The following is a 26,134-nucleotide window of genomic DNA, read 5'->3' as shown; positions in this document are numbered from 1 at the left end:
TCGCACTGCTCCTTTTACTCTGCAACGCTTTGCCATCCCATGCGCTCTATGCTGTCACATGAAAGGCGTTCTTGTTGTGTATAAACACAGGGTATTTATGGATCTAATTACAAGACAATTACTACGCAATAACCGTCAGTCACGACAAACAAAGCGCACATCCAAGGCACCAATTAGGCGGGTCCCAAATGCTCAAGCTAGATTGATCGTAAGAAGTCCTCGATGCTGGCATGCATCAACGTATATATTCGATCCGGACATGGACCCTCTTGAGACATCTCTAGGCATCCTCATGTGCTCGAGGACCGTACCACCGAATCCTAGACCTACCCGCCAGATTACGTACACGGTCTTGGATGCCCTTATAATCATGCACGGCCTGGCACGATTATAAGGCCTAGCCATCACCCGACTAATGCGCTATTTCTGTTATCTAACCCCTACAGGATTCACACATAACAGTTCTAGGCATGCGTCTGCTTATGTCGCGGCTGCATCAACGTTGCAGTCACAATCTACAGGGTGTTCCGGGTGAACTTTCATTGCTTTGATGTTTCATTTCTTCTCAGTTTTTCTCTTTCACGCGTGTTTCCGAGCTGGTTGATGTATGACCGGGGAATCAACGGCGCCCAGGTTACCATCATGGCTCTCCCGCACAGAGGGGCTCAGCTTGTCAACTTCATCAATGTTGATCCTCATGCCCTGCACGCAGCACGCTGCACCAAGGGAACAGACAGGGGCACACTTGCAGCGATCGAGTGCATTGGGCATCAGCACTTAGTGGCGGAAGTGACATCCTTCCTGCTCCACAAACTCCGTATGCATGCGATCTCGTCGCAAACATGCATCGCTTCCTTCGCCACCGTGGAACTTGTGCATCTACGAGTGCTGGAAAACGACAGCATGCTGAAGTGATGGACGCCGAACTAACCTGCCGACGAAGCGCCAGGAAGTCTAGCAACCGGGCAAGGGGTCCCGTCGTTCTGTGCGCTTACGCTTCTATTCGGGGCATGGACACCTGACACTTGATGTAGAAGTAATGATTTAACATTTTTAACGCGAATCAATATGTCAAATGCCAAATGCTGAGCGGCAGCGGTGGCCACACAGGCAGAACCGAGTGATGTACTTTTGTATCAAGTGTCTTGAAATGCACTGCTGATACACCGCTGTAAGCCAGAATTCTCAGTACTTTAAACCGAGAAGCTCGCTGCAGCGCGGCGAAATTTGCTCTCGAGTTGGCGTTACATGGCGTCATGTTGGGATACATGGCCACGCCGTGTTGCGCATGGGATGCGTGCTCACCCGGCTGCATAGAATATGCGAACTGTATCGCAACAATATAATCAATAAACGCTATGTCACCATCACTGCCTGTCCAGGGTTGTGTGAGCGCCTAGGGGCAGACAACATCTATTATAATATTTATACCGTTCAAAGCGTGACACGTGTGCCCGAGGACCTTGTGATACAATTACAAATCAGCTCACGTACGTCCAACCCTTGAAATGGCGCCTCCGTACAACTGCTTACATATTGGACATTATTGTCAGGCAGGAAAACTTCAAAAGTTGTGGGCAGGTCGGCGGCCGTTATTGCGACGAGTTGTGGCATGTATTGCACCGATACGCATGGCGCCAGGTGCGAGGTCATTCCAAGACTTTTCACGCCTTGCCAGGTGCAACAGTACCAAAGTAGCTCATATGCACTCTTGGACAATATACGGCACCGCGTGCGCACGTACAGGCCGGCTTGTGTCCGCTGTACAGTGCGTGGTTTACACGACGCAGGCATACAATACCTGAGATGAGGTGGCCCGATGCACCATACGTGACGACCATCAATCATGCTCACTCCCAACAAAGAGCTGTCTGCTTCAATCGCTGATCTGATTACATGGGATAGTGCAGCTGTATGCGGTGATTGCAACACCTGTTACAATCTAACGGTGGTTGATAAAGCCGAAGCCTGCCACAGCCTGGCAGCATATATCGACACGAAGATGATGTTGAAGATCGTCCGCCATCACAGCATCCGTAGCGCAATCACGTACAAAGCGCCTGGAACTCATGGGCGAAAGCGGCAAAACGTTGGCAGGTGGGCCTCGTCTCAAATTCAATGGCGTGCAAAGACATGTAAAAACTATAGAGATGTTGAAATGCTTGCGTTATACTTCAAGATGCTTGAGAAGGACAAGTTGCTGTACCACTGTGCCACAGTGTGGTCGTGTAGTGATGGTGCCGAGAATCCTTACGAAACCACATTATGCGCGTGGACGAGACAAAAGTGGCATTGCAGCGGGACAATAGTATTTTTGCACCAGTAACTACCTGCCACGCATAGTCTTGGCTCAAGTTGTCGAATCTCTCGCTTAAATACGACGGATTCATGCCTCTGGCTCCAAAATTTCAAACGAGTTCAGCGCATCCGTAAACACACAGTCGTAGATGTCAGCACCATTCTTAAGTGAGCTTAAAGAGACACACCTGGTGGGCGACAACACTGCTCGCGATGGGGATGTGGCTTACAGCGCGTGGTCTCGACGGTCACTGGTCATGTATATAACCAATCAGACTCATCAGGGCCTAACTGGCAAAAATACAAAGAAACGATCACCGGCGTCTTGCGCACTCAAACAAAACTACACAGGCAATATTCGGTGTTGTATCTGTCTTCCTAGTCCTAGTTCCCTTGTGGCTTTCCTTCTCCACGACTCGTTTCAGATCAATCCTAAGGCGCGAAGTATTTCACGGCTGCGGTAGGTCAATAGAACAATGCTAGAAAGGCTCTACTTAAATTGCGCTTGATTCCTTTAAGCGCTTCAGATGTCTATGCCTTGAAACCTGGTTTAGCATCTTCACGAATAATAACCCAATGGAAGAAATGCCCCGTCATTGCCATGGTTTCTCGAGGGCTGGCTTGACCTTAGACACGTCGCCAACTTGGCTTTGGCTGGCAAGCCGGACACTTCGTGAGTGGAAAGCGCTCGACACATCACTTGTTTCTGTCGTCGCGAAATGGTTCGTGCGATTTCTGTCAGAATGGCTGGTGCTTTTGCACGAATAATAAATGGCAGTAGATAGGGTGGACAACTGATTTGTAAGTCCACTTTCTTTCTGTCCGTTGGTCTTGCACATTCAAGTCACGCGTTCTTCCAATTGGCAGTGTCTTGGAGTATGTCTGCGTACCCTCCCCCCCCTCCTGGCGGTCAGGGACCTCCTGGTGCGCTGCCTTTATCACATTGCCCATCTCTTGGTTTCCCGTTGACATGAGATCACACGTGATCCTAGCAGCGCTTGAGCCAACTAAAATGTAATAGTTGTAACCGATGTTCGACGCACTAACGCGTCCACAAACGTATTCGATCTTTGCATGTTGAGGGGGCCAAACTCGCAAGTCTGCTCCAGAGTCCTGCGATGCATGCTCAGCTTAAACTTCCTTCGACCATGTTCACCATCTTGACTCAGCATTTGGTTGGTATCCACGGCGGGTGATATGCTGGGGAATGAAAATGTTATCTGAACGTATGCCATACCGAGCTGGCTGACTTTGGACCGCTTCGTATGGCCCGTGCTTCGTGCACATTGTCGAGGAGCACGCTGCTGAGACACATGTTCATGATTTACAGGTTACGGCGCTTCTCAACCAGGCGGAATGCGCCCAGGTGTGTTTTCCAGTCCGTCGGCATCATCGTGCTGAACGCTGTGCAATGATCACTTTCGGGACTTGGGTGATGCTTGCATTACTGTGATCCATACACAAGTTCGAACGGAAATCAACGACATGGTATTGCTACTGTGATCTGCATTGGAGATGCTAATCGACATGCACTCCAGAGCCCAAAGCTTGGCCACTCGTCCATGTCAGTGTTTATTGCCCAAGGGATACGACCTCATTCGTTTTGCTGTTTGCTTGCCATCAGAGCCATGGCAAAGCACCGGACATTTCCCCATGCCTTTGCTAGTGTCTGTTTTGTGGCATCCGAGCCGGAGACTTGCACCATGTGCGTGTGGTGAACAGAACAGTTCGCTGCATTGTGTCTTGCTTAGCAGATGCCGTGTACAATGCTTGGCATATCGATGACACCACATGGCGCATTGCAGGGATGCAACAGCCCGGATTCCCTCAACAGGGAATGGCAAGACCAGGTATGCCTGGGATGCCTCAAAATCGGGGTCTGCCACCGCCTGGGGGAGCCCCCACGCCAGGAGGTATTCCTCCGCCGGGGGGAATGCCCCCATCAGGAGGTATGCCGACGCCGCAGGGAATGCCCCCACCAGGAGGCATGCCACGGCCTGGGGGAGCCTCCCCACCAGGAGGTATGCCGCCGCCGGGGGGAATGCCTCCACCGGGGGCGATGCCACGGCCAGGGCAGCGACCTGGCATGCCACCGCCAATTGGGGTGCGGCCTGGGGGAGCACTACCACCTGGTGCAATGTCGCGACCAGGAATGCCTCCAGGAGGACCCGGCAGTATGCCCCCGGGTGCGCGACCTGGGTTTAGGCCCCCAGCCCTGGGGGGACCCCCACCGCCTGCGATGGGAGTTCCTGAGAACCAGCCAATGTCGATGCCTGCACAGCCCAGCGGCCCTCCGTCCTTTGGTCCTCCCAGGCCGGGTGGGATGGGTGGGCCCCCACCCATGAGTATGCCTGGCATGGGCGCCCCTGGGCAGGGCCCATCGTCTCAACTAGCGCCAGGTGTGCAGCCCTTCCTGCTGTTGTCAGGCAAACGTTTTCAGGGGCGTGCATCTTAGAACAGTCGAGGGCAGCGGGTTGAGCAAACCAATTCCACAAAATCTTTTCCATTTGTTATCATGATTTTTTTAACATGAATTGCATGGGCCAATATATTCCGTCTGTCAACCAACCTACCGGCAGGAGCAATGAACCCACCCGATTTATGGGAACGCCAACCTTGAAGGCCCCCGATTTACGTGGTGTCCGAAGTTGCAACCGGAGCTGGCCATGTCAGTTTGTCGTGGGGCGGCTTTGATCGTGAAGTTTGATGAGCACACATTTCAAAACGCAAGCGCGCATCGGTCACTTTGTCAGTGTCCGACCTGTGTGTGGTGATGTGTTGATACATCGCGAGGGTTCAAGTTCAAACACCAAAAGGCTGGATCTGGCCCATTCGCTTGTATTGCCCGACTCATGGCTTGTCCAAGGCTGACCAACGAAAAGCGACCCTTCCATATTCCCTCAGGAATGCCGGGCCTGAGGTGAATATCTAGCACTGCCCGACGTTGTGGTTATTAAGGCTACAGGAACAGTGGGGAAAACGTCCGGAGATATGACCGTTTTAGGCAGAACCCTCCTTGGTCGGTGGTCTGCGTGCTTATGATGGCATTGCAATGTGTGGCCTCGTGCAGGAATGAGGCCTTTCGGGTTACGGCCAATGCCTCCTATGTCTGGAATGTCTGGAGTACCGCCGCCCCGCCCCTTTGGCGCGCCTCCAGCAATGCCTTCGCAACCTGGTCCAGTCCCCATGCCAGGTGGCACATATAGTCATCCCCAACCGCCATCCTTCATGCCACCGCCACGGCCTGGCGGTCCTCCCATGCCAGGTCCGTACTTGCATGTGCTCTACAATTCATGCTCATGGCATACCTGGTAGTCGTGGCCATCTGCAGCAAGGACGGAGGGGCTGTCCGTTCGTTGCACAGCCGCGCAGTGGGCTCTCCATTTGCATGCGAGCTTTCTATGCAGGGGGTCTTGTGCTTGATGGCAATGCAGTGCTATCTGCATAATGTGGCGATTGAAATGCGGTGACGCATCACACGCACAATTTACACACCGCGCCTTGCATCAGCGCATGCTAATATACAGAACGTCCCACTTGTTTCCGTGCATCTCTTATGCCGCCAAGTAAAACATTTGTGTGCAGGTGCACGACCACCCATGGCAGGTTTGCAGCCCCCCCCTGCCTATGGCTCTGGGCCCCATGGGGTGACCTCCCCGACATCTGCAATGCCGAGTCCGGGGCACGCACTGGGGGGCTTCGCGCCCCCCGCATTTGGCCAGCCCCCCATCGACCTCGCACGGCAGCAGCAAGTCATCGAGCAGCTTGAGAGTCTCGCGCTGGGCCCAGACGCGCCGGGGCAGCCCGACATGACCGACCCTTCGACCTTCCCGCGCCCAATCGTGCCTTTCGAGGATGGCGTCAACATTTCTCCCGAGGACTTTGTCACTCCGACGCCCTCAGACGACCCGCGCATCTGTGATCCCCGCATCATGCGGTGCTCGGTCAACGCGATCCCAAACTCTGCGACCCTTAAAGCCGGCTGGCACATTCCGCTCTCGCTCGTCGTGCAGCCGCTCGCGGACTTTGGACGCCCTGTGCCGTTCGTCGACGGCACTCAACCCAACTCGATCATCCGCTGCGGAAAGTGCCGCGCATACATCAACCCTTTCGTAACGTGGACCAACGGAGGCCGCCAGTTTCGGTGTATCATGTGCGGGCACCTGAATGACACCCCCCCCGAGGCGTATGTGCACTGTGATCAGCAAGGAGTGATGCAGGATAACGGCAGCCGGCCCGACCTGTCATGTGGGACAGTTGACTACTCGGCGCCAGCAGACTATGCCGTGCGGCCGCCGATGCCAGCGTGTTACTTCTTCATCATCGACGTTTCGCAAGCCGCGGTCCAGTCTGGGGCTCTGAGCGTCATCTGTGAAAGCATCCGCTCGTGCTTGGACCATCTGCAGCGCGAGTCGCTCACGCGGGTACGAGACATTTCACTCTCCGGCATGAAACGCTGCCTCGATGAGGTTGTTGTTGCCGGTTGATGATGAGGAAGGTGTATCTTTCTACAACACCACTTCGGTCAGCTGTGGCTCACCTTCTTGCAGGCTAAAAGACTAGGGAGGAGATATATGAGCTTGTGCAGGATGGGCTGGTTTCAGTACGTGTGTCTCGGTATGATGACTGTGTCAAGAGACAGCATTACGCAGGGAAGGTAACGATAATCTAAGGACAGAGTTCGACATCACCTTGCCTGCGCCATGTTGCATGTCTCGGTACGATGACTGTGTCAAGAGACAACATTACGCTGGGAAGGTAACGGCAAACTAAGTACAGAGTTCGACATCACCTTGCATCACCTTTGCATCACCTGCGTCATGTTGTCTCTCAAGAGACTGGTGCCTTTCTGACTTTCAAGCTGCTGCAGGTTGGCTTTCTGACTTACGACACAACGCTGCACTTTTACAACCTCAATCCAGCACTATCATCCCCTCAGATGATGGTTGTTGCAGACCTTGAGGACCCCTTCCCTCCGCTTCCCGACGACCACTTTGTTAACCTCGAAGCCTCTCGGGCCGCCATCGATAAGCTGCTGACCGTGCTCCCCCTTGTGTTTGCGAGCAACACAGCCGTCGAAACTGCCATGGGACCCGCTCTTCAGGTTCCGTCTCTTCTTCACTCCTCGCGCTGTCCACGCGTCCCACACCTTGAAGCGGACCTTTTCACGTGAATTGAGTAGGACTCATGGCCTTGGAGTGAATGGGAATGGGTCACTTTGTAATAGCAGTTTGAGCACCCCCCTACATGCCCTCGTGGTGTCCTAGTTGTGCCGAGGTTGCGCTCCTAGTTGATGGAGATGGTACGACGATACGTCGGTTGCCTGCTCTAGAATGATCAGGGTAGGACCACCTAGGGCAATGCATAGACGCACTCGGCCATGAATAGAGGTCATCATCAGACGAAGGAAGGACGAGTGATGGCTTGGCCAGATAAATGGCTTTCATCATTCCGATTGCAACCTCAGGGTAACGCATCCTGCTCAGAATTCACCGACCAGACAATTGCGTCAGAAAGACCTCTATATGTGGGACTGGCTGGCGCCTCTGGCCAGATCACTTGTAAGCCATCGTCGTGGCCAATGCGTTCTACCGGGCATAGGCGTCTACCGCCTTGTCCGATCTAGCAGGGAGTTGTGAGATGATAGACCCACAGTTGACTGCAATCAACTGTGAATGCATGTGGCAAGGTTAAGCCTGTACAAAGCGCATGTCCGGTACCAGAAATGCTGAGTTTCATCATATAATTGTTCGAGTACTGATCTAGCAACTGGGCCATCTACGCCTGTGTACAGCCGTAGGCCATGTCCTGCGCCTTCCAAGCTGCATTCGATCACATGCTGTGAGCTCCTCTCACTGTAGAGGGCACAAACATACCGGGAGCCTGATATCGACCAATCCGAATAGTGCTCGAGTACAACACAGTCCGAGTCCAACACAATCCGAGGATTGCAGCGGTGCTACCAGATTTCGTGTTGAGTAATGTCTCCCAGGGTTGATTGATGAGTACACCTGCATTCCGTACGCAGCATGTGTACGTCTGCCACAAATTAGCCCGCAAATGAATGTAAGCAGTGCTGCAGGCCGCATTCCGGACTGTGAACCACCTTGGAGGGAAACTCATGCTCTTCCTTACCAGCCCGCCAGCCCTGGGCCCGGGCAAGATGAAACAGCGCGAGCAGCCATCGCTGTACAACACGGACCGGGAGTTCACACTGCGGCAGCCGGCCGACCCTTTCTTCAAGGAGTTTGTCGGGGAGTGCATCCAAAAGCAGATCACTGTGGACGTGTTCTCCACTTGTGCTCACTACGCGGACCTCTACTCCCTCGACCTTATGCCTCGCTACACCGCTGGTGCGCCTTCTCACATGCCTGTTGAAGTAGCTGTTGGTATTCTGGGGCTCTCTAGACTGTCTATTGATAGATCTAGTCCATACCTGAATCTGGAGTGCCGCCCACGGTGCTTGAGATTCCTGGAAATACCAAGAAACAAAGAGTGGCAGCATTGCTATGTACCACAGCCGGTGCTTGTGCTGGTCGCCTGTGCAGTTTGTTCAGGGTGCGCAGGCTTCCATCCGCATCTGACATCGAGGTGGTAGCGCTTTGTCCTTCCTTGCTCCCTGCATTCGTTGATGCGCCCACCCTCGCTTCCGCTCGGAGATCCTGTCAGTAAACCTGGCTACGATCATCCACGAACAATTTTTGCATTGAAGAACCAGGCAAGGATTACAATGCCTGCACGGCGTCGATTGCTCTCTCTTGCCTACAGTAACGCAGTACGCGTGGTTGGCAAGTGCTACTTTGAATCGTCATTCTCCTCGCATGTGTATGTACAGGCATGTTTCTCGACCTTGTTCCTGGCGCACTCAACCCTGGAGGCACCTATCTCCGGACAGAACTATCCCTGGGCAGTCGTGCAGCCTCACATACACATGAAATGCGATCACAAGAATTGAGGCCATGTAGCGTGTTCGGGACGCAGCATCCACTCACGCTCAAAGTGAGCTGCAGGCCACCTGTACCACTACCCCAACTTCACCGCCACCCGGGATGCAACAAAGCTGCGCAATGAGCTCGTGCACAGCCTCACGCGAAAGTGCGGGTGGGAGGCTGTCATGCGCTTGCGGTGCTCAGCCGGCCTCCGCATTTCCACGTTCCATGGTCACTTATATGTACGCGCCAACGACCTGCTCGCTCTCCCCACCGTGGACGAGGACGACACTTTTGTCGCCCAGATTCAGATGGAGGACACGTTGCTGCAGAGCATGCAGGTGCGGGCCACGTGTTGCTGCGTTTCATGATGTCAACCAGCGTTTCGCCAGACCCTGTAATATTTGGGTCGCGATGCCTGAAAATGCATGACTCTTCGGGGTAAAATGGATGGGGAGTGAACCCATTCTGGCACAGCACTGGTGTTGAAGGCTTGTACGGTCATGAAGCGCAGTAATCTGCGAGTGAGGGTAGCTTGGGAGCAGTGTTTCGGCAGGCCCTGTCATTTCTCCGGTCCACATGTGCGAGAATGCTTGAATTTTTGGGACGAGAACGGGGGTCCAAACCCATGCTGGCGAAGCACTGCTTGGGAGCTTGAGGTGTGCACCTGCCACCAAGCAACACGCTTGTGTACTGCTTGGCCTACACTGTGTGTTTGCACTCCATGTTCGGCAACTGTAACGACCGCCAGCTGCCGAGCAGACATTCCTGATTTTTTGTCCATGCCTAATTGGTGGTGCGGGGAGTAGCTGTCCATGACCTTCACCAAAGATGTATTGAGGACAACTGAAGGCCATTGTCGCATGCCAAGCACGGTAGGGAGCAGGGCAAGGTTACTCAATGGCTAGACTTGCTCGACACGGCTGTGCAAAAGCGTGTGGTGGTTGGGCATTCGTTGCATCGGCACATACATGATTTACATGACATATTGGGTCAGCATGTTTGGTACCGGACACACGCGTTTGCACAGGCGCAATGTTCGAGCGTGGCGTTTTCACGATTTGTAGGTCAAGCGAAAAGAAGTAACAAGTGACATGAAAAACTCCTGGTGGGGCGCGGGGTCAGACAAGGAGGCGGCGAATACCCGCGACGGAGGCTTGGGTGTGCAGGTCTTTGTGCAGTGCGCGCTGCTGTACACAGCATCAAACTGCGAGCGCCGAATTCGCGTGCACACCATCGCGCTCAACGTCGTAACCTCCCCTCACGACATCTTTGAGGCCGCCGACGCCGCCACCAACGCGGCCGTCCTGTGCAAGCTCGCGGTCGAGAAAGCGCAGAAATCGAACCTTGCCGACACGCGGAAGGCCGTGGAGCGCAAGACGGTTGCCACGCTGAAAGAATACAAGACGCTGCAGGCACAGGTATGAACGAGGCAATCCGCATTTTGTTCCTGTCTGCTGATGATGCATTGATCTGTGGAGAATACAAGGAAACATTGATCCGCGCAGTCCGCTAAGCACGTTGTGACTCAGCTCTGAACCGTCTCCCGTTCGTCAAGCCCAGAATGACGTGCAGGTCTTCCGAGCTCCGTCTCGGCTGGCATACCCCAAGTCGCTGCGCCTGCTGCCGCTGTGGGTGCTGGGCTCCCTCAAATGTGCCGCTCTGCGGGGGGCTGCGGAAACAAACCCTGACGAGCGCTGCGCGCTGGCATCGCTCATCGCTGTGGCGCCTCCAGAGCTCCTGTGCCTGATCGCCTATCCCGCGCTCTTCCAACTGCACACCGGGGGCTGGGGTCAACGGAAGCAAGATGGGAAGCTCGTTTTGCCGCCTATGACTCCTCTCCGTATGGACTATCTGGACCCCTGTGGGGCTTACTTGATGGACGCCGGGCGGATCATGTTCTTGTGGGTTGGGCGCAATGCCAGCTTGAATCTTGTCAAGGTAGGGATCCTTGCGTATCATCCTTGCGTATAAATGACGGGAATTACTGAACCCTCCGGCGTCTTCAAGAGATGAAAGAAAGCTGATGTCTCAATGCACTCTCGCCCCGTCGCTCGACAAGCTATTTCTAATGCAACTATGCACATATCAGTCAGTCAGGTGGATGCCGCCGAAAGCACATCTCGGGAACCACATGACCGCATCCACATGTACAGTGCCAAGAGCAAGTAGAGCAAGTGCACCTGGGGGATCAGTGCGATTATTACCATCATTATTTGGGCTATTCACTCCAAACCCTGAGTTTCTCTAGCAGCTAAGTGCCTTTGGGCTCTTCTTGGCCCCGCCCGCTCCCCCCGTGGGTTATGGTGTCGTTGCAGTCAGCCCCCTGTCTGTACATCGCATTCCCACAGAGCGAGAAGTTGAAGGACTCTTCATGGATGCAGGACCTTCTTGGTCCACAGGCTGCGGACACATTCTCACAGGGCAAAGTCCTCGACTTGAACCACTTCAGCGCAGAGCCCGCCATCGACAGCTCGACCCTGTCGGCGCGCCTCCAAGACGTGCTCGCTGAGCGACGTCGCAACCGGTGTGTGTGGCCGCAGTGCTTCACCGTGGTTCAGAGCACCCCGCAGGAGTCTGTCATGCTGCAGTGCATGGTTGAGGACCGCCAGGGCTCCACTGGCCCTTCCTATCAGGAGTTCTTGCAATCGCTGCACAAGGGCGTTTCGATGCGATAGGCGACGGCTGAGCTTGTTGACCGCGTGGTGGAGGGATACGTGTGATGTATCTTGTTACAACACTACTGTATCCACAGGGACATGTGGCTCTAGAAAGCTGTAATTTGCATGTCGGGCGCGAAACGACCGCTTTCAAATCCGTTTACAGAGTGCGCAGGTCTGTGGAGCTGGTTACGGACCATTCTTGCTTCCGTTGCCGTTTGATGTTTGCCTTGCTGGGTGCATCATACTGCAGCAGTTGCAACGTTTTGGTCGCTTCGCATGGAGTCGCAGCAAGAAGTAGGTTTGGCACGGCTCTAGTCTGATGCAGGTGCATGCTAGGAGCTTCCTTCCTCGTCATTAGTTGGTCTCCTTTTTGCAGCTCGGAAGAATTATCGCGTTTCAGCGATCTGGTGCACCATTGCTGGTACCTAGAGATGAACATCCTTGCTCACTTTAACCGACTTAGGAATAACTGATCTTCCAATGGAAACAAACGACCATGCTATTCAGCGAGTCATCCAGGTGCATGAGCATGGATGCATGGCGTTACAATAAAGGCATTGAGCACCAACAAAAGCGACAATACGTGTCTCGCTTGTGATGATTCAAAAAAAGGCCGGGTAAGACAACGTAAACACACCTCACCACCACGAACGAGTCGCAATTGACAAACAGCCATCCATCCGCATCAACGACATGGACAAAGGACACCCCGAATCAAGCGCCTGCTGCCACGGGCTTACGTCCCATGACCATACTAGCACACGGCGCCTGCGCGAACACTTTCATCGCCCCCTGGTAATAAAGCTTACTTCTTGGCGGTGATGGCCATCTTCTTCTTCCCCTTCCGTGTGCGGGCATTGTTCTTGGTCCCCTGACCGCGGCATGGAAGATTGGAGTAGTGGCGACGGCCGCGGTATGAGCCGATCTCTTTCAAACGCTTGATGTTCATGCCGACGGCACGTCGGAGGTCTCCCTCCACCAGGTACTGCTCGACCTCATCACGAATCTTTCCGAGCTCGTCCTCGGAAAGCGCGAAAGTGCGCTTGGCCTCGTCGATCTCAACGTGTTTGAGGATGTCAACGGCGGTCTTGTCGCCGATGCCGTACACGTACTGCAGCGAGTAGCGGATGCACTTGTTGTTGGGAATCTCCACGTTTGCGATACGTGCGGCACAAATCTGGAGCGCGCCACGCTTGCACACCTGCAAGTGCAGCAAATTGATGTCACACCCTCGGCTGGCCATCGCGCATGCTACCAGCCCCGGGAAGGGTGGTGCGAGTCACCACATATTCGTACCGATGAATGGGCTCTGGAAGATGAAGCAGCTGTATTCTGAGAGTGCGCTCCTCCCCTCAATCTGTTTTTGATGCGCATCTATGCAAGGGTGGGAATACACGAAGATTCCACAAAGTGCTCCTACTTGCGATTAGGATACAGCAACGGATGATTGCGCGCCACCCAAACTCGAGTACTAACATCATATCGTCCCTATGATGCCTGACAGCAAGTGCAATTCACTAGCCAACCTGTGTACATCGGCCCGAGAAGCTAACCGGCCGAACTATACACTGGGTCCCACTGGCTGCAGCAACTCTCAAAGCAGGAACTTTGTGTTTGCTCCTAATGAACCAGCCATCTGCAGGCCAAAATTTGTAAATTGTGACCGTCACTCCTGGCAGGCACTATTTGCGAGCTCTGTGCATGCAGGTATCCACAGATTCGCAAGGTTCCAGGGAGCTATGGTGCCTGAGAAGCACGTGGCTCACAAGGCTACGTGCCAGTTCTGTATCAAGCATTCTGAGCGATAGAGATGTTCGTCAGAAGCACAGAAAGTTTGGAAATGTTCATCGAGTCAGCGCCCATCATCAGCAACACAGCGAATTGGATGCATATGTGTCCTCGTGATGAGCAACGCACAACAGAGGAGGCCGGATTTCGCCATGCCTGGCACTCACAGTACCCTGACGCGGAATGCAATCGAAGTCCTCCCGTAATCAGCATGTGCATCATGAGAGTGGAATGGCGTTCGCACATGCGAATACCGCAAGGATGATCGCACAGCCACCATCTCTGATTGCAACTTATGCAAGGCGCCCTCATTCCATCAAATGGCATCACATCGCAAAACATGATCTGTTGGTAATTAAACGCACCTGCACGTTACGAGCTGCTGGCAAAACTGGAGCTGTGCACCCTGCAGCTTTGAAGCCTGTAAACGCCTTCGGGGCCTGCAGACCAAGTCCATGTCAGCATGACGACCTCACAGAATCAAATTGTCGGTGCAATCATCACTTAAAAGTATTGTACGTGGACATTACGCACCGGCGTGGCCCGCAACGTGCTCATTTGTGACAGAGCCAACACCATAGCGAATGCCTTTCTACCGAGCTACACTTCAACGAACAAGCCTCGGCAAGTTTCACATAATTAGTGCTTTCCTTGCATAAAAGAGGTGCGGAGGGAGGATAGACAGAAGGAAAGGTAGTAGGCAGTTTTTCTGGCGACTATTGTTCCAAAGGCCACGTGCCAAGCCCGCACGTGACGGCACGTGCGGGTTGTTGAATGTCCAGACAGTGTAATGGGTAAACGATGGTTGTCACGACTTTGGAGGCAGTCTTCACGCCTTCACATGTTCATTTGCGTATAGGATTCACAGATTGCGACTGTCAGCAAAACCCCTGCAATCCATTCTGATTCCATTCTCATGCTGCGTCCTGGGCCTGTTCACGGCAGATCAGCATGCGCTGAATGTTGGTGCAGATGCGAGCACACCAGCGGGAAGACGTGATGGGATAGCCACAGTATATTTGTGTTACAATGGAGTCGCCCTCAGGATTTTCAGGAACAGGCGACACAGATGATTTCGAACGGCGATATGGGCTAAGAGGCGATGATCAAACTAGGGAAACAATCCCTCGAGTTCAGAAGGACAGAATCAAAACATTGCCCAAAGTAAAAAAGATTCGCCGCAAGTATTTGCCAGGTAAGCAAGATAATTACCAGATTGTAAATGGCGCCCGTTTGTGTGCGAATTCCTTTTGCCAGCCAGCCAGAGTACAGCCAAACCTTGCACTCGTAATGGCCGCTTGATTGTGGATGTTACTCTATGACAATATGTTTCCTAATCTCACGTATCATTGGGAGTGCACGGTGTAAGAGCACGTTCAACTGGAAGGGCAACCCTGGACAGACAGTGTGCACTATCCGAGAAATCTCGTATTACACACAAGCGACGTCAACACGACTCCATCAACCGCGCGTCAGTACCCTCTCGTTCTATAGTTTCATTGTCTGTAGCTGAATTGGCCAACCACGAAATACAGGTGCCGGACGCATTGGCTCTCCAATTCTTGAGTCAATTGGACCTCTTCCGTCGATTCACAAACCATCGAAAAGCCCGGCGCCGGACAGTACAGGCCCTCTCACTGCGCCGAGTGCTGTCAACCCAGAGGCCAGTGAAGAACATGCGAGCGACAAATATCCGCCAACTTCCTGGCAAGAGCCGAGTATTGCACAGTACTCAAAAGCCTGTAAGCGAATCATGTCCCTGCCGTGCACCATCGTGCGGAGCGCGAACGGTCTGCTGGACATCCTCAATCTCAAGTACGTGTTCTTACCTCCGCCGGGCAGAGCAAGCGCTGTATATGATACTGGCCAGGATGGTGTGCCTTTCATCTAATTGCCAGAGCGTGCATGAATGCATGCTCGTGGCTTCAGTGCCGTCAGGACCAGCGCCCACGTCGAATTGCCTTCAGTGAGCGGGGTCGCGGAGTGTAAGATCATACCAGGGCGTGTGCGATATATATTCATTATCAATTTCTCTCCAGATGGTCCTTGCAACTACTCTGTCCGAACCATCTCGAACGTATTTGTACCTCTTCGTATGCATCGCCATCCACGGTGCGCATGGCCGAAGCGCCAAACAATGTGTATGTATTGATACCCGATGGGTTTGTTTATTTATTTATCACTGCATGGTCAAAGGGTAGCTATGATGCACAACCCACGGTGCGTCGCGCAGAGTGGCGTGGTTCGAGAGCCATCTCCGCTGCTGCCTCATGCAGTCACGTCCTGTGTGACACATCGACCCAATGCTGGAGGCGTATTGCCTGTTTACTGAGTACATTAGCACTCTATCCATGCAGCCGCCTTCACTACGTCACGCATCGGCTTGCTCTTGGAGAGGGAGGGCTCAAGAAGCTCATCGAGCTGGAGCAGCAGATCATTGGGCATTCACAGTTCTCGGACTCGTCAAACCTATCCGTGCTTCAGATGCCCACCCTCGACTTTGAGGCTGAGTACATTGACTACCGGAAAGTTCCCACGCACCGTCGCTTCAAGGGAATGGATCCGGAAGTGCGACAACACCTTGAGGCATGTGTCCACTGTCAGGCTTCCATGTTGATGATGATGATGTATCTTGTTACGCTGCTGTCGTTGTTTCTGGTTGTCTATTTCCTGCCATTATCAATGTGATGTTATGATGATGAATCTTGTTACGACGCTACCGCATCCACGTTGACAACTGGCACCTCCAAGTACTACTCGGGAAAGCATTTCATTAAGCCTGTACAAGAGCGTGTATCCGGTACCAGAAATGTTGATTATCGTTATCTAATTATGTACATGCCGATTTAACAAATGAGCAGCCAACTATGCTTTTGTACAGCCCTACAGTGTGATGTCATGTTCACAAACATGCAGGCGTGTTGAAGTTCATCAAGGCACACTCAAAGGTAGATGGTTGCTGTGTTCACTCCTCGACGCAAAACTGCTCACAACTTAGTGTGACGCCGTCCTTGCAGTCGGCAGGCCTCTGATACAGCCAGCAGTAGTGCTTTCTCCAGTGTGCTGACAAGCAATAAGATGCCTACTGCGCACGGAACACAAACCGCAAAGCGTCCAATCCATGCACTCATGTTGCAGTCGTACATGTAACTCCTTCTTCAATGCATACCCCATGTAGTCCTTTCAGTATATGGAGCTGCTGAGCATGCTGGGAGAAGCCCGGTGCAGCTGCATATCAATATGCTTGCTCCGCCATGCTGTACACGCTACAACGGCATCTGCAGATAGGCATCCCGGCAGCACGAGACTGTAATATGTTGGTCAACCCAACCCAAAATCACATGATTTTCAAGAACAGCACCTGATCGCAAGTGTCGCAAAGTACTTGCGACTAGCCATGGCTATGTTCGGCAGAGGACAAACCATCACACCTGCGACACTGATGGGTGCAAGCGGCACGGTCGAATGTGGTCACAGCACAATGCTTCACCAGGCAGTTTGCTTTCTGGGTCTGTATACCTGAAAAAACATGATTACCTGACCTAGGGCTGAAATGGGGGTCGAACCCCATTCAGGCAAATCGCTGCCACAGCAGCTGGATGTGCAGCCAAGAGCGTCCACAAAGACTCACCCACTCTGAACTGCATGATGATGACGCGTCGTTTACAACACACCCGCATCCACGTGGACAATGGCAGATGCGCACGTACCAGAGGCTCGGAGGTGGTGCAGGCTTTTGAGGTGGAGATTGAGAAGATAAGGGAGCAAAAAATGTCCACGGTCGTGCGCTACGTCACCCTTGCAGACCGTGCCGCAAAAGCTACCTGCGTCCCTCTCTCAAGTCCAGACACCGCGGAATCCGCCATGACCAATGTCCGGTTCCAGGAGCGCAGCAGTGGCGGACAGGGCACATGGCCAAGTGCGTTGTCCCTGACCCTTGCGATCGTCACTGAGACAATGTACCCCCGCAAAAAGCGTCTGTATGGTACCAGAAAATGCGGGTTTTCCGTTATCTGACTGCGTTATGCAAATTTCCATTATCTGAATGCTGATCGAGGAAGTTTGCAGCCCACACACGCCCGTTGGTACTCTGATATTCACTGATGAGGTTATCTCTGAGATAGGGGTAAAATGCTACAAAACCATGTACATAATGATGATGTGTCTTCTACAACAGTACCGCATCCACATGGACATTGGCGACTCCGAGTTCTACTTGGGAACAACGACATAAGAAAGTGTATACGTTCTCCAGGGGCAACGCAGGTTGGGTCAAAAGCAAACATTTCCTTTCTTTTGTCACGTCTGACGATTGAAATATGGTTCAGTGAGCAAGGCATCGGGGCTGCCCAGCAGGCGCTCCATGAGCGTTTCCTTCGTGACCGAAGTCAAATCGCAAGAAGATAGTGTTGACGAGGACGAGGTCTTGGCCATCCTGCCACCTGATTCGGAAGACACAACGAGCAAGGCTTCTGAGGGTGCTGACGAGGAGCCCAAGAGCTTGCCGAGGCGGAAACAGCCCAAGCAAACGCTGTTCAGGGAGAACTCCAAGTGGAGGGTGATGCAGAGCTCTGTGCAGCTGATGACCGAAACGTACGGCACCTCACGACGCTGTGATTTCGATCGATCAGTTGTTACCTAGACCAATGCTTTGCCAGAATGGGTTTCGACACCCATTTTTGTCCCAAGTATTCATGCATTTTCGGGCTTCTTGACCCGAGAAACGAACGGGTCTGGCGAAGCACTGACCGTACAGAGCGAGTGCAGGTGGCAGGAGGCAGATAGAGCAAACAGGCGGATGAAAGGCCGAGCGTTCAAGAGGAGGACCAGCTTGCTGGAATCGTTCAAGGTGAGTGACGTGCAAGCGCTTTACCGTGGGCTGCACGACTTGTCGTCAAGCATATCTGGCGCCAACGTGTACAACGCCAAGTGCAAGGAACTCGGAATTGCAGCTTCAAGCAAAGTGCTCGACGAGCTATGTAAGGTCTGTTCCTCAATCGCCGTTTCTGCAGGGATGGTGCAGTGCTTCGCCAGACCCTCTGATTTTCTGGTTCCAGATACCCAAAAATATATGAGTTTCCGGGACAAAAACGGGGGTCGAAACCTATTCTGGCGAATCACTGGATGATGATGTATCTTTTTACAACACTACCGCATCCACCTGGATATTGGCAACTCCACTACCTCGGGATCAGGACCAGTCTCCCAGTGAGACTCTCACACTCGTAATATTAAGTACAGAGCTGAGGATCAGGATCAGTGCTACTGTTACCATCGCCTGAGGCAAGCGTACCTGGACCAGCCTGACTTGCCATAGCCTGACCTGACATGTCTTGTTCTTCGTCGTCTTGTACCCTGCAAGAAAGGAGAGCAGCCACCCTCAGAGGATAGGCTTGACAAATGCGCCAGTGGAACATAGCTGGTCAGCTCACCCACGTTTGAAGTGAGGAGGCTAGGACTCTTCCACTGCGGAGTAGCTTGGCTTTAGATACAATCCTGAGCTGGGGCATGCCGCATTCAGCTCATATGTGCTGGCGTGCAACGAACCTTTGCCAGATCGGGGTTTTACCCCCCGGACTTCAGTGCTCAAAATTCGTGCGTTTTCGGGCATCTGGTCCTGTAAATCGCACGGTCTGGCGAGTCGCTGACATGCAAGATGCTGCGGTACAGGAGTTTGCCGACATGTCCCATGCAACCCTGGGAGACAGGGGGGCAGAGGCGCTCTCTCACTGTCTGCCGGCCAACGGCGTCATTCGTGTGCTGACTCTCAGAGACAACAAGATTCATGCCAAGGGAGTTAAACACCTGCTGCGAGGCATCATGACTCGAAGCGGCCACCCCGGCGGCTTTGACGGATTCGCCGAGGCCGAACGGCCAGCCGAGGCTCCGGTGGCTTCCAAGTTTAGCAACGTCTTCAACCTCTTCGCGTCCAAGGTCTGGCGTTTCCATCTAGACATGCACAAAACATGCACAGTGAGGGCAAAACATACAAAATAGAACGGGGCGGAGCACGTACTTGTTGGTGTCTCTCGATCGGTCAGTCACCGCAGTCCTGCGCAAATTCGCAAACCGTGACGGCATCTTGCCCGTGTTTCGCCAGAATGGGTATTGACCCCCATATTCAGTCCCCAAAATGCATGCATTGTCAGGCATCTGGACCTGAAAAGTGACAGGATCTGGCGGAGCATTGCATCTTGCCACGAATTACAGAATAAACAACCAACAGGGCTGGCCTTTGCACTCAAAATGCATTCTCAGCTCTTGCAACACAGACATGAATGCCATCTCTCTGAACCAGGCTGCTTCCGCATATGGCTACAAAGCACTCGCCAGAGAGCTCAGTGTCGGGGGTTCCACATGTCTTGTCTTGTGATTCTGGCAGGTTTGGGGCACGGATATTCAGTGTCGGACAGCTCAGACGAAAAGTCTTGGGCATATCGTGTGCACTCCGAGCGCTGAGTGACTTACTCACCATTTCACTGAGCAAATTAAAGTGCCTGTATCCATGGCTGCACCAACAAGAGCACCACTGACTTGTGGAGGAGGCCGCTGAGCATTCATGAATCGCTAAGCATCCTGTGGGCATCCTTGTCCGCAAAAATGTACCGCTATATCTCAAAAATCTTTCTTTGCCTTTCATCTGTTGTTAAAATTCCGTGATATGCTGGATTACAGTGGGATGACTGGTTGTGATTGCGCACAGGAAGTCGAGAACAAGGTCGACGAAATAACCGACTCACCAGACCAGCTTCAGCCTTTGCAAATCGCGGTCTCGCAGTCTGAGTTTGCCTCCTCCCCTTCCGCACACTACAAGCTCCTCGATGCCCTCAAGGCACCGACCACTGACGACATCATCGACAGAGCCAAACGCAAGCTCACAAGCATTAAATCCAGCATGCTGGAGTCCAAAACAGCAAAGGTGCGTGACCAAGCATCTATGGAGTCAAAATGGTCTGCTTTGCTTGACTCTTGGTCAAGCTCGGGCGCCGCAAGTCAGCTTGCTGACTGAGCCAGCATGCGTCGGATTCATCAAGGGAATTTTGGCTCCGGAAAGGGCTGTTTGCAGGCTGAGCCAGCATGAGTGTGGAGGAGGAAGAAGGCTCAAGGGAACATGTACACGGACTGAAACAACATGGCTGGACAGGCACACAGAAATTGAACCGCGTTGGCCTATTGACGACGAACGGAGCGTGTTGGCAAGCATGACAAACGCCTGATGACTGTCTGTCACAAGCATATAGACTGCAAGCGTCATGGTGCCAGACACTTTCAGACTGCGCCTGGGCCGAGCCGCACGGTAACTATGAGAGCTGACTGTGCAGAAGCAAATCCGCAGTGCAGCTGATTTCGGGGTGCCCATCGAGAAGCTGGATATGAGTGTAAACTCGCTCTGCTTGCGAGGCGCCACGTTCGTTGCTCAAGTGCTGAACAAGCAGAACGTGAAGCAGCAGTTCCTGCGTGACCTGGTACTCGACGACTGCCAGATTCCTGACTATGGAGGCCATGCAATCGTGCGTTCTACCCATACACAGGACATGAGGGGGGGATCATAATTATGGCCCATGATGGCATGGGCGTGGAATCAATCGTGAATTTATTGTTGATGTACGCAAGTATATATGGAGGCATCATGTCAAGAACTTCATTGTCACGCAACTGGCGGCGTTCAGCCTTAACCCCTAGCGGAGTGTGCAATGCGCAGCATCCAGACTGGCTCACTTTTGAGTCACACTTTGGGCAGGCAAAGCTATACTATTCACCTCACACCTCACTAATACTCATGCTCATGGGATGAAGATGTCATGCAAACTCACAGGAGCGAAACCGCCGAAAGCTTTCTGTGACAACTGCAGCATTTCTGTTACATGCAGCTGCGTCGTCAGGCATGTTCCATGCAAGAGACCAAGGGCTTAGTCAACATGGGGCAGTTTGACCCCATCTCTGCCCCAAATTTTCATGACATTTCAGGTATCTGGACCTGCAAATGGCGAGAGGCTGCAGTAGACCCCTGCGTTTTCGCAATCCTCAGTGCGAGCAGCCAATCGGCAAGACGAGGCATGCGGAACAGGGTTGTGGCATTACGTCCAGTAAACTTCTCACAGGGCCCCAACTCCCTAACCCTCAACCCTATGTACGAACGAGGAGACGGAACAGGTGGAAAGTAGCAGTGTTGCATGCGCATCTCTTCTCCTCCGTCGCTCTCTTCCTGCACAAGAAAGGGGGGTGTTTTTGCGGTTCAAAGGCAAATTGTACGCATGCAGATGAAAGCTCTCGGCAGCAACAGCACACTGCGTTCACTTTGCATGCGGAACAACAAGCTCTCCAGTGCGACAGCGATAGCCATTGGAGAGATGCTCCAGCACAACAGCCACATCAAGAAGATCGACCTTTCTTGGAACACAATCGGCCCAGTGGGTGGAGCCGGCATTGCCGTCGGCGTGGCGAGCAACTACACGCTCGAGGCAAGCATCTCCTGACTGCCAACAAAACACCCTTGCTGATCCAACAAGAGCTCTCGGTGAACACCCCAAGCCTTCACCCAAAATGCAAGGGCCTGTTGAGTGTTCAAGGGTGGTGTTGAGACAGAGACGTATTATATATTTTCGATGCGTTTTCCCAATCGTGCTTGAAGTATGTTAATTAAACGATCCGACTTGTTCAGCTGCTTGTTTGGTTTGTTGTTAGCTGCGTGTTTAGTGGACTCTTCTTCCATGGTTTCAGTGCTTCGCCAGGCAGTTTGCTTTGTGGGTCTGTATCCCTGAAATTGCATGATTATCTGGGGCAGAAGGTGCCAATGTCCATGTGGACGTGGTAGTGTTGTAAAAAGATACGTCAGAAGGGGAGTTCAGGCCCCATTCCGGTGAAGCACTGCGTGGTTTGCAGGTGTTGAAGCTAGCGTGGAATGGGCTGGAGGATGATGGCATGGTGCCGCTGGCGACGGCGCTGGCGGGAAACTGTGGCTTGAAATCCCTGGACATTTCTTCGACGCGGACTGGCGCTCGCTCGTGCGTAGTGCTGGGGGAGGCGCTTCGGGAGAACAGCACCCTGGAAGACCTGTACATGAATGGGAATCTGATAGGCCAGGACGGGGCCCGCCACATCATGATCGGGCTCAACGAGAACAAGACGCTGAAGTGCCTTGGCCTGCAGGCACGTGTCCGATGATGATGTATCTTGTACAACACTACCACATCTACATGGACATTGTCTACTACGAGAACTACTTGGGAACCGGAAAAAAGCAAACTTGGTACAGTGCTTCAGCAGACCCGGTCATTCATCGGGTCCAGATGCCCAACAATGCATGTATGTTTGGGACAAAAATGGGCGTCGAAACCCCATTCTGACGTAGCAGTGACCTGGTACGCCTGCCGATTGGCTGGCGTGCATTATGGGTGAGTCTATGCAAAGCTGCATAGCCGTGCGCCATTTGGACGCGTCCTTTGAAGTACAGGTAAGGGCGGTGTGCAATTGTATCTTGCGCGGACGCATGACGCGATCTGTCAGTTAGCATGACTTTAAATACAAGAAAATGATGTTCATGCGGCAGTGGCAGAGCCCATCAGATGCCCAGCAGGCCCATTCTAAATTGCTGGAGACGTCCCTTATCTCATCACTACCCCCCCCTTATATGATTCCCAACCACAATGTCGTTCCGTGCCGTGATCCTGTGCAAACAACCAACCGAGCAGTGCTTCGCCAGAATGGGTTTCCACCCCCATTTTGTCCTGATAATTCAAGCATTTTCGGGTATCTGGACCCGAAAAACGACAGGCTCTGGCGAAGCACTGCGAATGAAGCACCGCTCCAGGCACACGCGCATTTAGTCATCAGGTCAGCGGAAAGGACAACCCAGGTCATGCCGAGGGGTGAAACACGGCGCGTGTGCTGCTCGACAGCAGAATAGCTGAGCATAGTACGACCAACAGTTGCAAAAACAGTGAGAGGACATGTGGGTTGCGTTGCAGGGGTCAAACACAACACGGGCGCTGCCGGACAGCAGCATAGCCAAGCTTGGCTTCAACGAGGCGAACCCCGAAGGCTCGTACCAGCTAGAATTGCAGGATGCATCAGAGCGCGTCATCGCCACCCAGCTCTGCAGACTCGATCAAGCGAGCGAGGGAGATCTCATGAAGAACATAAAGCTCAACAACGTGGCGGTCAAGTCGTGCAAGGCTGCAAAGTGGCCTGACCACCTGCCGTCAAAGGGCACGCTCGTGTGCGACTTTGTGCGCTCCAAGGACGCAAAGGCGATGCCTGTGCTCGAAGCAAAGAAGCTCGAGTCCTTTGAGACCGAGTTCCGGATGCCGATGATGTCGGAGATCGAGAAAGTTGACATTGTCAGTAGCTTTGTACCGTACTCGTACCTCTACGCGTCGCAGATTGCGCGCTTGATCAAGTGCTTCTCGTTGGGTGCGCTACATACCTGCTCTAGGATTGCTTGTACCTTTTGACCCGAAGATGCATACTCACTCCAGGATGCTTGTGCCTGTGTACCTTGTGACCCCAAGACGAAGGTGGAAAAATGCCCCACAGAACCGTCCTATGTGATGGATCCTTTTGTCATATATGAGCTGTAGATGTCTGCTGATGAAGGTGTGTCTTTTTACAACACTACCGCGCAAGCAGCAATGCGGTTTCCCATCTGGTTGGCCTGAGCATCCTGTGCTCTCGAGTGAGGATCTTTGACCAACCAGCACGGAAACTTGTGAAATGAGGCATTGCCGGACTAACTCACTCATGCAGAACTGTTGTTGTGCAAGCCAACGAGAGCAGGCAGCAGTGTGCTGGACACATCCACACACACACCTGTAATTGCATTCCGAACATCAAGTACAAACACTACAAGGCCTCGACCCTAGGCGGTCTCAGCTCTTGCAGTGTACTTTCGTTTGGTTTGACTACGGTTTGGAATTTCAGGTAAGCATATAGGAAGGAAGAATACTCATAAAGAATACCCAAACAGTCGCGGCCCCAAAAAGCTCGCCCAGTGTTGGTATTCTTACAGAATGCGCCTTTGTCTATTGTGTGCCTGTGAGCTCGCCTTACTATTGCTAGAGAGCATAGGAAAGAACGTAATTCGCGGCAATCCGCAGGTGACACAACAGTCAACGCAGCCGCTATGCTCTTCTGCCGCTGTGTGGACCTGGAGGACGGCCTTCCGCGGATTCTGGAGGCCCTCGCCGACCGTGACCGCCACTACTTTGAGCTCGCAGTGGGCTGGAACATTGTGTTTCGGGGTGCCAACCCTACGGGGCACTATGAGCTCAACCTCTCCTTCATGCCTCACCGCATGCTGGCCCAGCGACTCAAGGACCAGTCTCTCAGTGAGGGCAACAAGGACACATGGCTCAATATCATGTGCGCTACAGAAGCTGGTGCAACTGAAATGCATACCATGACATTCCCAAGTTCTTCGAGTTGCCAATGTCCTTGTGGATGCGGAAGTGTTGGAAAATGATACATCATCATCACATGCTGTAGCTGCCAGTGTCCATGTGGATGTGGTAGTGTTGTAAGACGATTCATCATCATTTCATGCAAACTTCGAACGCTCTTCAATGAATACGTGTGCAAAATACCCATGCTCATACAATCAGCACATGCTGTTAGCTTCCATGTCTGCTTGATCGGTTCCTGATTGGATCGCCATGCGTCACACGGCTTCCATATCATGCAAAATACGTGGCAGGGTGGGCTCATCATGCAGTTTGCATATCACGCCGCAGAAGTGTGATCGAACCACACAAGCGCACGAAGATGCTCATGGATTGTAAAAGCCTCCTTCAAATGTTACCTCTGCGGTTGGGGAAACACAACTGAAATCAGAGCATCAGCCTTGTTGGCATGATTAAATTAAATGACTGAGTTTCGCTCCGACCTATTTCGCCAGACCCTGTGATTGATGCCCAAAAACGCATGAAGGACAGAAACGCGGGTCCAAACCCACCCTAGCGAAGCGCGTTTTGAGCGCGTCAGACCGCGCGGTGCAGGTTCGAGGAGACAACAACCATCGAGAGGTGGCCGGAATCAAAGGGGCCCCCGGTATCGTGGGGCTCCTTCATTCCATCGAGCGGGATGCTGAGCTTTGACTATGTCGAGATGTCAGACGTGCCAGCAAGCACACCGACGATCTCGGACGATGCGCTGTTGGCCATCCTAGGTAAAGTGGGCATCCGCTTTCTGCATGGTTCCCCTGAGCTGCCTGCCGTCGCTGAGACCTGGCCTGATAGGGTTGCCGCCCTTCGCATGGAGTGCTGCTTGTTCCACGTCACCGCGTCGCAGATTCGGTTCTGCGTGCGCTGCTTCAGCAGCTCTGTGGACCGCGTTGAGGTGGCCGTCGCGATGTGGGGACGCTGCATTGACCGCAACAACATGTGGATGGTTGCTTATGCAATGTCGGTGCGTGCAAAGTGTGTGCAGATGCAACCACAGTGTCTCACACTTGCAATGATG

General features: G+C 53.0%; 1 protein-coding gene and 1 long non-coding RNA gene across 2 annotated transcripts; one reads left to right on the top strand and one right to left on the bottom strand.

Annotated features, from left to right (window-relative positions):
- Positions 1–9,412: 9,412 nt before the first annotated feature.
- On the top strand, positions 9,413–11,201 carry LOC149810414 (protein transport protein SEC24 A-like). The gene is made up of 3 exons (XM_089994267.1): positions 9,413–9,568; positions 10,295–10,648; positions 10,791–11,201. Exons 1-3 carry the CDS (start codon positions 9,413–9,415, stop codon positions 11,199–11,201), a joined length of 921 nt encoding a protein of 306 aa, XP_089850393.1.
- A 1,771-nt stretch (positions 11,202–12,972) lies between these two features.
- On the bottom strand, positions 12,973–14,278 carry LOC149810413 (uncharacterized). Its single transcript, XR_016429246.1, has 3 exons — positions 14,213–14,278; positions 14,044–14,118; positions 12,973–13,091 (listed from the first exon to the last, which is right to left on the bottom strand). It is a non-coding gene; the product is annotated as an uncharacterized LOC149810413 (long non-coding RNA).
- Between the last annotated feature and the right edge of the window lie 11,856 nt (positions 14,279–26,134).

The sequence above is a fragment of the Nuphar pumila genome, unplaced genomic scaffold (assembly GCF_984573655.1).
Source record: "Nuphar pumila unplaced genomic scaffold, dmNupPumi1.hap1.1 HAP1_SCAFFOLD_355, whole genome shotgun sequence".
Classification (NCBI taxonomy): Eukaryota; Viridiplantae; Streptophyta; class Magnoliopsida; order Nymphaeales; family Nymphaeaceae; genus Nuphar; species Nuphar pumila.
The sequence above is the reverse complement of the archived record's forward strand: the minus strand, read 5'-3'. Positions and strand labels throughout refer to the sequence as shown.

Coding starts and splice junctions, on each gene's coding strand:
- LOC149810414 (XM_089994267.1), top strand. CDS start 9,413: ATGCGCTTGCGGTGCTCAGCCGGCCTCCGCATTTCCACGTTCCATGGT. Junction 9,569..10,294: donor CGTTGCTGCAGAGCATGCAG/GTGCGGGCCACG, acceptor CACGATTTGTAG/GTCAAGCGAAAAGAAGTAAC. Junction 10,649..10,790: donor ACAAGACGCTGCAGGCACAG/GTATGAACGAGG, acceptor CGTCAAGCCCAG/AATGACGTGCAGGTCTTCCG.